Genomic DNA, 16188 nt, shown 5'->3' on the forward strand with positions numbered 1-16188 from the left:
TTAAATCGGCAAAGATTCTCTTTTCATGGGTCTTTTTCTTTACTTGTACCATTCAGAGCCGTTGTTGATTTTCCAGGCCTAAAGCCACACTGATAAAGTCCAATCAGTTTGTTAACGGTGGGCTCTAATGCTTCACACAGTACGCTCGATGAAACAAAATATGCTTATCCCACGGTAGTTGGCGCAGATTGTGGGGTCTTCCTTTTTGTGGATTGGGAAGAGCACACTTAAATTCCAATCGTTGGGCCATTTCTTTATCAGTTCTTCGACGCCGTGTTTAAATAGCTCGGCCGGCAATCCATCGGCCCCACCGCTTTGTTGTTCTTCAGGCGAGTAATTGCTATTCCAACTTCTTCATGGTCGGGCAATGGGACGCCAGCTCCATCGTCATCGAGTGGGGTATCGGGTTCACCACCTCCTGATGTTATGCTGTCACTGCCATTCAGCAGGTTGAAGAAGTGTTCCCTCTATAATTTATGTATGCTTTGGGCATCAGCCACTAGATCACCTCTGGGGGTTCTAGAAGAGTATGCTCCGGTCTTTAGACCTTCTGTTAGTCGCCGCATCTTTTCGTAGAATTTTCGAACATTACCCTGTCGGCCAGCTTGTGAAGCTCTTCGTACTCACGCATTTCGGCTTCTTTCTTTTTTTGGAAATGCGTCTTGCTTCCCTCTTTAATTCTGGGTACCCATCCAGCACGCGTTGTAGTCGATTGTAAAGTTGCTAGGTAGTCAGTCTGTTTGCAGCTGTATATAAAGAGTTTTAAGTGCTGTCAGTTGTGATTGCAGCTACTCCACGTCTCCACGTTTTTTTGCTGCACAGAGACGGGTGCGTATCTTTGCTGCAACGAGGTAGTGGTCCGAGTCAATGCTCAGGTCTCGGAGCGTAATCACGTTTAAAGACGTCTAGAGACGTGTCTTCCGTCTATTATAACATGATCGATCTGGGTGGTAGCTTTTTGATCCGGAGGCAGCCAGGTAGCTTGATGAATATTCCGAAGCCGATCAGCCTCAACCCATTTAGGGATGTTTCATCATGGAGGATGAATTTACCGATTGTTGTGCCAAAAATACTTTCTTTGCACTCCCTGCCGTTAAAGTCGCCAAGAACGACTTTGACATAGTGGCGGGGGCAGCTCAATTCAAACAAAACGAAAGTAAGCGAGGAAAGTGCTATGAGAATGGGTCTTTACACTCGATGCGATATGTTGCGAAAGTATTGTAAAAATAAATTGTAAATTAAAAATGTTTTGCACTGCGTTCTATAAACATAAATTAGCAAAAGTAAATATTTTACGTTATTTTTTCATTTATTGGATAAAAATATATTTATAACAATTTTAAATTCAAATCTTCATTTTTTGTAACTTTCCTATTTCAATTAGAGGAAACATGAATGAATTGATTTGCACACACACATACTTATGATCAAATTAATACACATGTATGCATTGCTTTTCCACTTCCGTAACACTTCAAATACTTGTTCCTTCCTGCAACACAGAAACATTTTGTATTTTCATACATTTCAATGATTTTGAATAAGCAAAATACGAGTAAAACTTCAATCACGTAAAATTTTTTTAAGTTTTACAATAAAATCATTTTTATTGTGTTTAATTTAATATAGGGATTGCATTTGGTTTTAAATCACAGGAAGACAGATTTTTTGCTGATATTTACTTTTACGGCGAGTTTGACACGCTGTGTTTCTATTTCACCTATTCCGCGAAGCTCTGTTTTAAGAAGTTTTGTATTCCGACGCAGAATAGAAATGCTTACAATTTTTTTTAGGTCATTTTCATTTTGCTTGCGAAAATTTTTATATATAATTTGTTAAAAAGGGTAAGTTGTAGTTTAAATATCGTTAATTTAATATAATAAAACTATATAGTTTGGAATATTAAAAGAAAACATGCAAGAATGTGAAAGATCACTATTGATTATAAGACCCGGCACTCCGTTGCTTGTTATTTTACTTATTTGATTAATTTTCCAACAATTTTCTAATAATTTTGTAAAATTTAGATATTCCAGCATAATGTCGAAACGCAGTGCAGAGGAGTCTGGTGGTGGCGGGAGCACGGCGGCTGCCACAAATCTCGGGCAGCCACCAATAAAGAAAGTTCATTTTGAACCGCACCTCATTGGGCCTGTGTCGACACTGGAAGAAATGGATATTAAAGTCCTTGAGTTTCAAAATAAAAAACTAGCACAGCGCATTGAACAACGGATGCGAACCGAAGCAGAGTTAAGGCATCGTATTGAACAATTGGAAAAGCGTCAAATGCAAGACGATGCCGTGCTGAATGTCGTAAATCGATATTGGAATCAGCTAAATGAAGATATACGCGTGCTCTTGCAACGTTTCGACGCTGAAACGGCTGATGAGTCTGAAAATCGCAATGAGAATGAAGTTACCACATCTTTCCTCATACAATTATCCACCTGGGATAAAGAGGAGCTTGATGATAAACTTGCTAATCGTGTTCAAGTTTCAAAGAGGGCGGTGGCAAAGATAGTGCAAGTGATTGATCGAATCATGCAACGTAATGAAAAGATAACAATAGCTCTGAAAGAAGGAAATGGCGTTGCGAGTGGTAGTAATGCTAATGCGAATGCGGAAGGCGAAGATGGAACAGATAATGTTACCAATAATATTTTGCCAAATATCGATGAGACTCTAAAGCAAACGCACATTGAAATTATGACCGAAAATCGAAATTTGCAAAGCTTAAACACTTCGTTGCATGAGAAATTTCATACAATTTCATTAAAAATGAAAGAGTGTCAAGATGCTTTGACTGCTAAAGAGACCGAAAATGCAGAGCTAAAAAATCAGATAGATGAGTTACAATATGATTTGGAAAAAGTGCACTGTCGCAACGATAAGTTAGAAAATCATTTGGCAGAAGCTATAGAGAAGTTGAAGGCTTACCATCAAATGCATGGAGATCCTAATAAAAGCTCATCTTCTGGTAAAGGAACAGCCACTGCAAATGTAAACAGCCAACATTACGAAGATTTGCAAAAAGATTTAGAAGAGTATCGTGAACTGGCAAACAATCGTCTGCAGGAGTTGGATAAATTGCATGCTACACATAGGGAGACGTTAAAGGAGGTGGAAAAATTAAAAATGGATGTAAGTATTTTGTATAAATAGATATGTATGTTACATCATAAAAAAATAAAAATATTCCTTTTCTATTCTCAATAGATTCGACAGTTGCCAGAGTCGGTGATTGTTGAAACGACAGAATACAAATGCTTGCAGTCACAGTTCTCTGTTCTATATAATGAATCCATGCAAATAAAAACCATGTTAGATGAAACACGTAATCAATTGCAGACAAGTAAGAACCAACATTTACGTCAGATTGAAGTTATGGAAAGTGAAGAATTGATTGCACAAAAGAAGGTACGAAGTGAAATGATTCAGATGGAGGACGTGTTGGCTCAGATTAGGAAAGAATATGAAACGTTGCGCATTGAATTTGAGCAAAATATGGCTGCTAACGAGCAAACAGCACCAATAAATAGGGAAATGCGACATTTAATTACTTCCTTACAAAACCATAATTTGCAGTTAAAAGGAGAAGGTCAGCGATATAAGCGTAAATATAAGGATGCTTCAGCAGATAATGTAAAGGTGGGTATTGTATGAATTCCATACAATTTAATGTTTTTGGAAATTGCATAGAAAAAATGAATAAAGTAATAATCCGACTTTTGAAAATTATATATATGCTAATATTTTTATATATATTATTGTACATTTTAGCTTCGAAAAGAAATAGAGGATACTTTGGCGAAGCTGGAGGGTACGAAGCAGCAACCGCCCGTAACAGAGGAGGTTAAACAAGAGGGTGGAAATACTGTGAAAGAGGAGAATGCCGCTGGTGGTGCAGGAACAACTGGTACTAGCTCTAACGAATCATCAACAACCGTCAAAGATGAAACAGGTGCCAACATCAAAGGTTAGCTAATATGTTTCAACACATGCAGAGATAATAATCAAAATATTCTAGGGGATGATGGCGATGAAGAAATGAAGGAGCAAAAAGATGGAATAAAGCAAGAAAAAAATTCCACAGGAGCCACTGCAGTTGTTGGGGAAAAGAAAGATGCTCAAGCTCCAGGTAATACAAATAGTAATGCAACAAGCGGAGCAACGGTCGCTGGAACACCATGCACAGCCACCGTTAAAGTTGAAAAGGACGCAAAAGATGTGCCAAAGGCAAAGGATATAAAAGTAGTTGAATCCGAAATTGTGCGCGATTTAAAGGCACAGCTCAAGTAAGTCTTTCCACAATATTCCTTGAAATACAATTAAAATATAAGCTTGTAAGCCTATTCTGCAATTAAAAGTTCACATTATACATAAATAACTCCTTTGTTTGCAGAAAAGCATTAAATGATCAAAAGGAAATGAAGCTTCTTCTTGATATGTACAAAGGTGTTTCAAAGGATCAGCGTGACAAAGTGCAGCTTATGGCAACCGAGAAGAAACTTCGGTCAGAAATAGAGGAATTGCGTCAACAATTAAAGAAAATACAGGAAAGTAAAAGAGAAGAGCGCAAAAAGTTGGCAGACGAAGAAGCATTACGCAAAATTAAGCAACTTGAGGAGCAGAAGTACGAACTGCAAAAACAAGTGGCCAGTCAAAAGCCAGTGGAGAATGCATGGGGTGGGTCGGGTGGTGCAAATTATGCTCGTCCATTTGTTGGCTCACATGAAGAGGAAGCTCTACTAAATGAAATGGAAGTAACAGGTCAGGCATTTGAAGACATGCAGGAACAAAACTCTCGACTAATACAACAACTACGTGAAAAGGATGATGCAAACTTTAAGCTTATGTCGGAGCGCATTAAAGCCAACCAGATGCATAATTTATTACGAGAGGAAAAACAAATATTAGTAGATCAAATGACCACTCGAGATACTCAAATTGAAGCAATGCATATTGTATTGCGAAAGTTAGAAGAGAAGGAGCGCAGCCTTCAAGCTACCGTAGCCACTATAGAGAAGGAGTTGATGTTGCGACAGCAAGCAATGGAAATGCACAAACGCAAAGCCATTGAGTCCGCACAGTCAGCAGCAGATTTAAAGTTGCATTTAGAAAAGTATCACTCACAGATGAAGGAAGCCCAACAAGTTGTTGCGGAAAAAACTAGTTCGCTTGAGGCGGAGGCTTATAAAACAAAGCGCTTACAGGAAGAACTAGCGCAGTTTAAGCGCAAGGCTGAACGCATGAAAAAGATTGAAATGGCTGGCAGTACTATTGATGAAGTAGTATTAGAAGAGATTCGCGAATATAAAGAGACTCTCACCTGTCCTTCATGTAAGGTTAAACGCAAAGATGCCGTTTTATCGAAATGTTTCCATGTTTTCTGCTATGACTGTTTACGTACTCGCTACGAAACTAGACAGCGAAAATGTCCTAAATGCAATTGCGCCTTTGGTGCAAATGATTACCATCGCCTCTATTTAACCTAAAAATTTCAGTACGCTGTTACTAGATTTCCATTAAGTAATACCAATTGGCTTTTACTGTCAAAAGTTCAGAAGAGCGGTGATCAGATGGGGATTTTTGCACTCCTCATATCTATTGAATACAATCCATATATTATGATTTATGTTAGGTATATGCTAAATATGCATTATTAATTGCAATAAATTTACCTGTATATCTCTACATCTTGTGTTTGTCTTTCTTTGTATATACATTTTGAGCTGTTGGAGAAAGCTTCAGCTTCTATTGTAGAGAAATATAGATTTAGTATGCGATTCCTGTAAAGCTTAATATCCATATTACTTCCATCATTTGTGATTTTATTATGAAAGGAATAGTTACTCATCGATATTATCAGAATTGTCGCATTTGTGATTTTCCATTCAAGGCGTTATTATTAAAATAGCGGCAAATAGAAATTAAAAGGGGGAAATTAAGTTTCTAGTGGTATTTCTTACCCCCGCCTTTTTTTTGCTGAGTAGGTGGAACACTTTGCTTGAAGAACTCTTTTTACACAACCAATATACAACTATGTTACTTGTAGCGACAGAACCTCAACAAATATATTACATTACACAGTATTATAAACTCCCTGTGTGCTTATTAACACTCGCACAATATGCATTATTACAAAAGTACGTTATTAATTTATCTTTATATAATTACAGAAATAATAATAAAATATATGTATCAATATAAAAATTGTTTCTTTCAAAACGGAAACTGACTTGAAGCTGACACAGGAAAAGAAAGTAACACCCCTGCTTGTGATTACAGAGTTGCATGGGAAACAAATTCGACTACATAATTTTTTCTTTTCACATATATTTTTATTTTTAGAGAGCATATTTTTTTCAAAACATTGAAATATAAAACTTCTGTGTAACTATTTCCATTAATAACTATAAATTTCTTATTTTATTGTTTTGAGTGAATGACATGCAACCCTGAAATTTGTCGTGGTAATGTTACCTTTTTCTGCTACGCTTTTCAGTGTTTAGCAGTTTTAACATCAGTTCTGTTCGGCGTTGCATTTCTGTTCGATCTAAAATCGAGTTCGGATGTAACTGATTCGCACTAATGGCACGTTGTTGTTAATTGTACGTTGGGATTAATTTTCGGTCTTTTTAACAAAAGCTTGATATCGAATTTGTGTTGTGCAAAAGTGAATAAAAATATATATGGTTAGTTATGAGTTGTATTATGCATAAGTTAATAAAGGCGTCTATAAAGAATCAACAGAGAAAATGTATTATTAAAGTGAAGAAAGAGTGAAGTCGCAAGGAAGTTCATGACTTCCGCAAAAGCTAAAGATTTAATTGATTTTTCGCTCATGGGTGAATGTGTGAGTGTATATGTGTGTGAAATACAGCTGCTGCAAATTCGCAGGCTGCACAATACAGAAAATTAGAAAGTAAATGTTTGCTTACAAAGTAATAGTTAAAGAAATAGATAAATAACTTTAATAATATGCATATTGTTGTATGACAAACCATCGCAGCTTAATTTGATATATTTTATAATTCGCAAAATATTCACGTAAATTAATTGTAAATTAGTCTGATACCTGTAATTCTGGATATTCTATGTTCTTACTTATGGACATAAATACTATATATTTAACCACATCTATGTGTGTAAGATTGGGATTGTGAAACTGGAATAACAACAATCCTGTTAGCTCTATTGTATTATTAGGTAAATACATATGTGAGAGCAGCTGCTTTGAAGTAGTACATGGTAGGCATTCGTGCTAGCAGCTGTCTTCAAACGTGTCCTTGTCCTTGATAGTAGAAGCACAGTTCATGAGGCACTTTGGCACGTTGTGCCTTTGTCTTTATTTATAATCTATTGTCGGCTCATAAAGACGTTGATAATTGTGCAATTTTATGAAAAATTTCCGCACCAATTGTGAATGCGACAAAGGTTTTGTTCTTTGAGCCCGACAAAATTTCACTGCTATGTTACAGTTTTTTGATTGCAAAATTGTGAAATAACAGGCAAATTATTTAACATTAAATTTAGAAAATATGCTTACATATGCATATAAAAATTTATAAATATGTACATATGTAAGTAAAAATTGTTTTAAACTTTTCGTTTATAAAATAATAATAAAATAGTTTAAAACCAGATATAAATTTTTACACTTGCTCATATACATACATATGTACATACATACTTGCACATATGCAGATAAAGGTATGTACATAATGTAACGGTTCAATCCAATAAAAAACAATAAACAAACCACGACTCGTCTATCAAATCAAACGAAATATCTACACACACATTCGTTCGTCACACAGCACATTAACCAATTGAAGCAAAACGGCACCAGAGCCTGCCATCACAAAGTATACTATAAACAGCAAAAACCGCCATCGCAACATCATCAGTACCAGCAGCAACTGCCACACAAACTTAGAGACCCCCTGACATTTAAATTTTTTCCTACACTTTTGTGGTACATTGCATTGGATTTTTTTTTGTGCAACAACGTGCGCATCAATAATATTATCTCTAACAGCAACAGCTTCAACAGTAGCTGCGCTTACAGTCTAAACTACAGCTCAAAAATCACAGCGCCGGCATCGAGGAAACTATAGGAGCCAAACCACAACGCGCCGTGACGAAGTCATCATATGGTGTTTTGCTGGAATTGTGGGTAAGTAACATACATATAAACATATTAATATATCATACGTAACATACATATGTCACTTTGTTTGTTTTTATATATACATATATACGCGCACTTATGTACATACATACATATGTACATGTATAGGAAGTGTTCAATTATATACGATTTTTAAATATTATTTAGCCGCCATCATCATCAATGAATGCTCAGTGCCACATTAAAATCCCTACTTAAGCGTTGGAATAGTTGGCAATTTGTAGTTTTCAATCATTTCGAACGGGGCTGGAAATTGGTGCTTCAATTGATGTTATGTACAGACGTAGCTACATTATTATATGTAAATGCTTGCGAATCTGAAACTTCGCTTTGATATTCTTACATATGTAGTTATGTACATAGCTATATAGATTTACATATGTATGTATATGATTTATGTGCACATAATAAGGCTTTCGTTTTCTGTTCATTGGATTTCACATAATTTTTGCAACTTGCCTTAACCATTATTATTTCCGTTCTGTGAATAGCCGGCTGCACGTGCTTATCACAACGATTTCGTATTTACTCTGAAGTTATTAAGATTAGAGGTTGTTGTACGTATTCTTTTTTGTTCGGTGCCAATGATGCAACCTTGAACTGAATAAATAGTCATATTTATGTTTTTGAAAAAGTTTTAGGCTTTTAATTTGGTTTTATTTAAATTTACTATTAACTTGAGAGACTTTTTAAACGAAAAAGTGTTAAAATGAAAAAATTAAAAAAACTCAAAAGAAGGTACCGATGTTTCTTATTCTTATTCAATGCTTCCTTCAAATTATTCGCAAGCCTTTGGCTTGCTACTTGAAATTTGGCATGCTCCATTTGTCGGATATCTTCAACAGCGTCACACAAAGGGTTGGAGAAGCTCTACCTACTATATGAAAGTAGGTGCGATTACTTGTACTTACAATGTGTGTATATTATTGTTCATATAAATGCATAAACTGTAATGGCGTGTGCTTAACACGCTTTATTATTTTTATAACTTGTTTGCTAATTCAAAGATAAAAACCAGTTATCTTATCAGGTGATGAATCAATAAATTGTTTAGCGAATTTGTTTTGTCTTGATGATGCCTCCCTTTCTCCTTATTCGCTTTCTGTTATTTGCAACTAAACTTTTACTTGTTCCTACCCATTTTGCAATTTTCTTTTCCCTTTTAGTTCAAATGCCGACTTGGTTTCCAGTGGGTTTGTTAGATTTCACTTGTTCTCTTTAAAGGCGCGTCCAGCTTTAAAGTTATTTCTTACCTGTGTGAAGTAAATGAAAATGTTATATACTTATGTATGTATATTATGTACTTATTCTATGTACATACATTTGTACGCTTGTTGAAATGACGGTAGTCAAAATGTACACACATGTATGCATGCAATCTATTTGTATGACTCAATTTCGATTTGCTAAACTTCACAACTTTTGTTTTGTTTTCATTTTTTATTCTCCAATTTTGTTGTGTGTTGTTTGAGTTTACGAGATTTCAAGTTCGCAAATTTACGTTACCCTTAAACTTAAGGTACAATGCTGCTTTTTAATAAATAATTACATTTATCCGTATACATATTAACATAAAAAGCGTGAACCGTCGACAGATGCCAATACACTTTGCGCTGAGATAAATTTAAAAGTATTCATTCTTCAAAACAAATGTTACGAAAGGAAGCCGTCAGGTCATTAAAAGTTGCTTATTAATTTTCAAGGTTTTCGTTAAATTTTCGTTTGATTTTTGATTAATATAATTACAGTTAACATCTGCATCCGTTATTAATTATTATTCGTATATTGCAATTTTTGTACTTATATTATTTTACAATTTCATTTAACTCGCTCCAATGTAAATGGGGGCCCTAAAATTCTAATCCAATTAATATTGTCAGAGGAAATAAGCTCAGAAGACAGCAACAATTAAAAAAAATACAAGAAAAACTATTGACTACGGTTGCCGCGAAGCTCTCATACCCTTCACAAATAAAAAAGTTTCCATAGAAAAACTTGAAATTGTTACCTTGAAAAATAATATATGCTAAATAACATGAAGATATCAGTTCAAATAAGTTTCTGTACAAGAACTTAATTTTTATCATTTATCGGTGGTTCCCACAAACTAACAGCTTCTTGGGAAAAATAACGCTTACAAAATTTCAGATCACCACATCAAAAACTGAATGACTAAATCGCGTATATCCAGACAGACAGACATATAAAAATATATATCACCAATATAAAAAGCACACGGCAATTTTAATTAAAACCGCTGGGTAAATGATATTTCAAAAAAATGTATTGAATACAGCGAACTGCTGGAGTCGGCACACCTCTGTAGTGCGTTGCGATACAAAGGATAAAAATATGGAACAAAGAATTTGTCTCTAATTTTGTATTCCTAATTTCGTGTGCATATTCGGTGCGTATCTTGGAAAAGGCTTACGGGGATTCAGTTTTATCAAAAAGATAAGCCTACGAGAGGAACAAAGTATTCAAAATCGGTCAAGAAATCGTTGAAGACATGCCCCGTTCTGGACGAGCCTCGACCTATTCAACTAATGAAAATAATAAAAAGTGCTGAAAAGGATATGGTAGTTGGAAATCATTAGGCAAGTTTTAGGGAGATGCAAAAGCGCTCGACATCTCTTGCGAGTCTGTTCGAACGATTTTGTGAATATTTTGGGTATTAAACTAGTTCTTGCCCGACTCGTCCCGATAAAGTTGAATTTTTTTCAAAAAGGGTATGATTGTAACCTAATTTAAAGCCATCGATCAACTACCCTATTCATCAGATTTGTCTCCGCGTGATTTTTGTTGTTCCCCAATACTTAAATCATCGCTCCGTGGAATCCGTTTTAAGTCGAACGAAGAGATAAATCAAAATTCGCTGGAGGAGCTAAATGCCATCCCAAAAAATTCTTATAAGTGTTTCGAGGACTGGACAAATTGTTGGCATAAATGTATTACATCTGATGGGGATTACTTTGAAGACAACAAAATAAATATTGATGAATAATTAAAAGAAAAACGATTTTTGAATTAACATGTGGCTTTATTCTTCAACATAATCTCCAACTAGAGTAATGTAACTATTTGTTGTAACGATTCTCCCACATTTCGATACTGGTTTGATATTGTGTAGCTTTGTGGCTTCCTAAATATACGCTTATTTCCAGCTTGACTTTCTCTCATTTGATTCTGGGGATAGTCGCAGATATGGTGATTTCGATTGATGAGGGACTAGTTCATTAAAAAAAAACGCGGGATTACCTTTAGGAGTCTTCTTGAACGGAGGAATTCCACAATATTCTCTTTGAAGTTTATGTTAAATACTTTTTATATTAATTTTATTGAGTTTTATACATACTTTATCACTTTGAATTAAAGAATTACCAATTATATAAATGATTTCTGATTCCCCATCGATCTGAATTTCGAATATACATAGAATGACTAGAATACCATTACACAAGCAGTTTACGGTTTATACAATTTATTTTGTATTGTTGGAACATATATACATATGTACATACATAAGTTCAACTAGACAGTGTATTGACATCTTCCTCTACCAATTTTGCTGTCCTTGTGCTGTTGTTTTATGAGATGTCAATTGTAAGATTTCTGACAGAACTGCATATATTGTATTACAGTCTCACGTCAGTGGAAAAAATAAAAATTTCTATTTCGATTATGGAGTAAAATCACAATAAAAATAATATTATAATTGCTATATGTACGTCCGATGTTTTTATGTCTGTCTTGATGTCATTCACAATGTTTGATATGTAACTAATTCCTGACTAGTTTGATGCTTCACAATATCATACAGGGTTTTGTGCGTATGTATATGTAAATTTATTTGCGAATGTCCCCTTTTTATGGCGAAATTGTAATTGCGTGGGTCTTTTTTTTCTAACAATGAAACATAAAAAGAAAGCAACGCCAGCGCATTCATAATATAAATTTGCACAACCAAATAAGGAATTTTGTAAGAAATTATGTATCAACAGTAAAGTACATATGGTATGCGAATACGTTTGCATATAAATATAGTGATTTAAAAATTGAGGGCGCAATTTACTTTATGGTCAGATTTTTCTTCTGTATTATATAGGGTGAGCCATCTAACGTTTTAAATTTGAATTATCTATATTTCGACATTAGAAACGTCAAATACCATTCGGAAAGTGACAGATATTCAGTAAAAAGTCTAAAATTTACGAAATGGGTCGCTATTCACTATTCTACAGTTCGCAGATTGGGCAGAAGATCGTTTGACCGAGGATGGTCAATTTTACCGTCTTTTCGGACGAGGCTCATTTCCACCTCGATGGTTGCGTTAACAAGCAGAATTGTCGCATTTGTGGCACAGAAAACCCGCACGTAATCGTCGAGAAGCCAATGCACCCAGCACGCATCACTGTATGGTGCGGATTTTGGTCTGGTGGAATCATCGGTCCATTTTTCTTCGAAAATGAAGAAGGAACCGTAACCATCAATGGTGAGCGATATCGCGCAATGTTAACCGAATTTTTCTTCAAGCAAATTGAAGAGGAAGACTTGAACAACATTTGGTTCCAGCAGAACGGCGCTACGTGCCATACAGCAAACGCTACACTCAATCTTTCACGCCCTATATTCGAAATTTAATATTTTATATGGCCCACCCTCTACAATAGGAACAAACAAATTTTATCAAAGTTTGTAATCGCCGTATCGTATTTTAGGCTTTCGCTCGATAATTGTTTCAATAAAGCTGGAGGTTTAATGACAGTTTTTGCGTTGGTTTTGCATTCGTCTATTTGTTGACTCAGTTAAAACAATCATTTTTTTAACACATGTATACGTACATACATATGGTATATACTTAGATTTTAGCTACTCATAAATTAGCCTTGTATTTTGCAATGATATACATACATACATACCATACAATGTACATGTACTCATGCAACCGGTGTGAGTGTTTTGCAGGTGAACTTTAGAGATGATCAAACAAGCGGTATGTCTACTCACGATAACATGTTTGGTTATGGTTTTAGCAGTATTTAGTTAGTTCTACTAACCTAATTTGCTGTCGTGAGAGTACCGTAACGCTGATCTTTTAACTACTAAATAAGAAATCAATGTAATTTAGGATAGCCTTAAACAAAAAAAAAAGGCAACAGATCAGCATGTGCTATATACATTATGCCCCAATACTTTGTTTCACTAACATTTATTGACTTTCAACGTAGTAGTTCCGTAGATTAAAATCAATATAATTGATAGATATCAGGATTTTCGGAAGATGCGAGCTGGGGAATGTGGACTAATTGTTTATTTTTTTGGAGTTTCTTGCTTGCTCTTTACAAAATATAGTTTCATCCGGCAATATCTCTTTTTTTTACCAAAAGATATTGATACTGATACTAATAGCAGAGAACGTTTATCATAATAAACGTGATAAACGTTCTCTGATTGACGGTTACGTTCTTCGTCCCAAATGTGGCAATTTCACTTGTTTATACACGCATTGAGTTAGAAATGGACTTCATCGCTGTACAAAATTTGGCTCGAAAACGTGGGATCTTTTTGGAACTTTTCAAGAGCTCTTGAGCGAAGCTCTCAGCTACGGCTGCTATATTTTCTTTACAGTGTGCTGGACGTGGTCTATTTGGTAGAATAATATCCAATAATGAAAGATGGGTTTCAAGAAGGTATTGCGAATAGTACGCTCAGTAAGCCGATAATGTTGACCATCAGTTGAGCGAAGCGGCCGAAAATATTCTTTAGAGAACGTGGAAGTTGTAAACGTTGTTCAGGCGTAAGTTTTTCCATGATGAAAAGCCAAACACTACTGAACAAAAATAGCTTGACAGCTTGACACGACTCACGTACCGTTAAAGGATCACCAGTTTGGAAGTCTCTCCTTCCATTTCAATATAAAAGTGTCGATTGTGTATGGTGTATGGTTTTAATAAGAGGTAAAATTGAGCAAATTCTTTTATTTTATATTACATGCCTGCATGCCACACTCGGTCAAATGCCTGTTGTATATCGAGAAATACTGCCGCAGAATACAGTTTCTTTTTGAATCCACTTATAATTATATCCACTATACGATGGCTTTGCTCTAGAGTTCCATAATTGCTTCTAAAGCCAAGCGGATGTTCCGATATTATTTTATATTCATCCAGAATTGATAACAATCTACTCCTAAGTATGTTATCCAATGCTTTGGAAAATGTCACCAGTAAGCTAATAAGCCGGTAGGATGAGAGAATATCTTCAGGCTTGTTTGGTTTTGGAATCATTATAACCTCTTAATATTTGCATTGTTTAGGAAAGTCGAAATTGCATTATCAACTACTTTAACATACTTTTCTTCTTTGATTTAAAACACAATAATTTTACGAACTGGAAAACACATTTGACATTTATCTTCAGGGATAAGATTTGAATTTGGTTGAAATGTTGAGTGCAAATGCTCGACCTCAGCTTCGGCAGTTTTACATTTCGCTTTGTATATCGTTCTAAATATTTGGTAGCTCTCCAAAGACTGTATTCATACTCCTTCGTGTTAGAATCCAGACTTTTTAAAGACAATATCTGCCATATATTTTATTTTCTAAGCTGGGTTTATTGAATATTTTAAATATATCTACATATGTATTGTATGTCTCCACTCAAGTGTATAATTTTATAGCACACAATTCAAAAACTTAATGACCCCTAAATGTAGGTGTTTTTGGCGGTATTGTTTTATTTTTGACACTGCATATGCAGATATGTTCATCTGTGTATATTATCAATATTATTTCGATGGTTGAAGTTTCACTGCTAATATATGAATATTATACAACATTAAATAGACATATGTACATATGTCGGTCCTTGTATTTTGTGCGCGTCTTTTTTTTTTGTTTGCCTTTCAAAAAGTGAAAAACATAACATGTTTCTGCTCACCATAATAAAAAGCTAATTTTGCACATCAAAAATGAGTTAAGGCAAATCTTAAAAGGGAAATAACGAATGGGAATGTCGCTAACAGCAGAAGGTCACAAATGTTAAAAAATAATATAACATACTAACTTTGTGGCTATGGTGTCAGAGAAAGTATAATTAAAAGGGCAGCTTATAACATCATTTTTTGAAAGTAACCGTGATAAATTTAAATGGTCTTACTGTGAAATGACGCTGGTGAGCATATAATTAGCCAACAACAACAACTTCATTATCGGATTGACAAAAATTTTTATTTCGATGATAATTAAATATATCTTTATTTATAAAAGTACGTGTCACGTTGTTTGTCCGGGATAAACTCCTAAACTATTGAATTGATTTCACTGGAACTTAGCACATTGCATCCAGTTTGATTCAGCTTAAAAGATTGCATTGTTTATATCTCAATTATGTTAGGAGTCAAAGCAATTTATAAATACAAAAATATATTTCTTCATAAAAGCACTTGTTAAATTGAAAGAAGATTTAAGTAAGGACTATACTCTCGCAATATAAAAAGATCTAAAACTTTATATTAAACAATGTTGCGAAACAATTCAACCTAATTAACTGAAATGTGATCAGTTTATGTATGTGATAAAAACTCAATCAAAACTAACATGGGGTCTATGAAGAAAACATCAATATGCGGATCGATACCAGCCATTTTCAGCGCTAACATGTGGCAATTCCAATATTATACTTTCACTCATTTTACATATTGAACGGTAATATAGGATATAAAGCCAACCGAAAGTTTGAAATCTTTATATAATTCTTGTCAATATTCTTACATGTGATATATGGGGGCTAAGAAATATTTTAGGTCGATTTTATCCAGTTTTGAAGTTACGATATATCACTATCAGGATATACTACTGTGATCAAATTGAAAGGTGAATTTTTAATTTATACTTCGTCTGTTTTCCGAATTGATAAATTTTTTCTCTAAGTTGATAATACTCTTAGTGACAACTATGCTGAATTTCACGTCAAAATATTCATTAGTATTTGAG

The 16188-nt window shown here is 34.7% G+C and overlaps 2 protein-coding genes across 3 annotated transcripts in view; both read left to right on the forward strand.

Annotated features, from left to right (window-relative positions):
* The first annotated feature begins 1686 nt into the window (after positions 1-1686).
* Positions 1687-5694, forward strand: LOC105224791 (E3 ubiquitin-protein ligase Bre1). Its single transcript, XM_019989718.3, has 6 exons — positions 1687-1844; positions 2028-3141; positions 3217-3648; positions 3781-3976; positions 4028-4295; positions 4403-5694. The coding sequence occupies exons 2-6, from the start codon at positions 2041-2043 to the stop codon at positions 5493-5495; spliced, it is 3090 nt and encodes a 1029-aa protein (XP_019845277.2). The 5' UTR covers positions 1687-1844; positions 2028-2040; the 3' UTR covers positions 5496-5694.
* An 828-nt stretch (positions 5695-6522) lies between these two features.
* LOC105224790 (uncharacterized) overlaps positions 6523-16188 on the forward strand; it is a 53365-nt gene continuing 43699 nt past the window's right edge. For both annotated transcript variants that reach the window (XM_049456943.1, XM_049456944.1), the window contains exons 1-2: positions 6523-6695; positions 7646-8179. The gene's annotated coding sequence lies outside the window, so the exon portion shown is untranslated. The remainder of the gene's footprint in view (positions 6696-7645; positions 8180-16188) is intronic.

Source organism: Bactrocera dorsalis, chromosome 5 (assembly GCF_023373825.1).
Source record: "Bactrocera dorsalis isolate Fly_Bdor chromosome 5, ASM2337382v1, whole genome shotgun sequence".
NCBI lineage: Eukaryota > Metazoa > Arthropoda > Insecta > Diptera > Tephritidae > Bactrocera > Bactrocera dorsalis.

Bases quoted from the DNA above. Each gene is read 5' to 3' on its own strand.
- LOC105224791 (XM_019989718.3), top strand. From the start codon at position 2,041: ATGTCGAAACGCAGTGCAGAGGAGTCTGGTGGTGGCGGGAGCACGGCG. The intron at 3,142-3,216 runs GTAAGTATTTTG...TATTCTCAATAG, and splicing joins TGGAAAAATTAAAAATGGAT to ATTCGACAGTTGCCAGAGTC. The intron at 3,977-4,027 runs GTTAGCTAATAT...AAAATATTCTAG, and splicing joins AACAGGTGCCAACATCAAAG to GGGATGATGGCGATGAAGAA.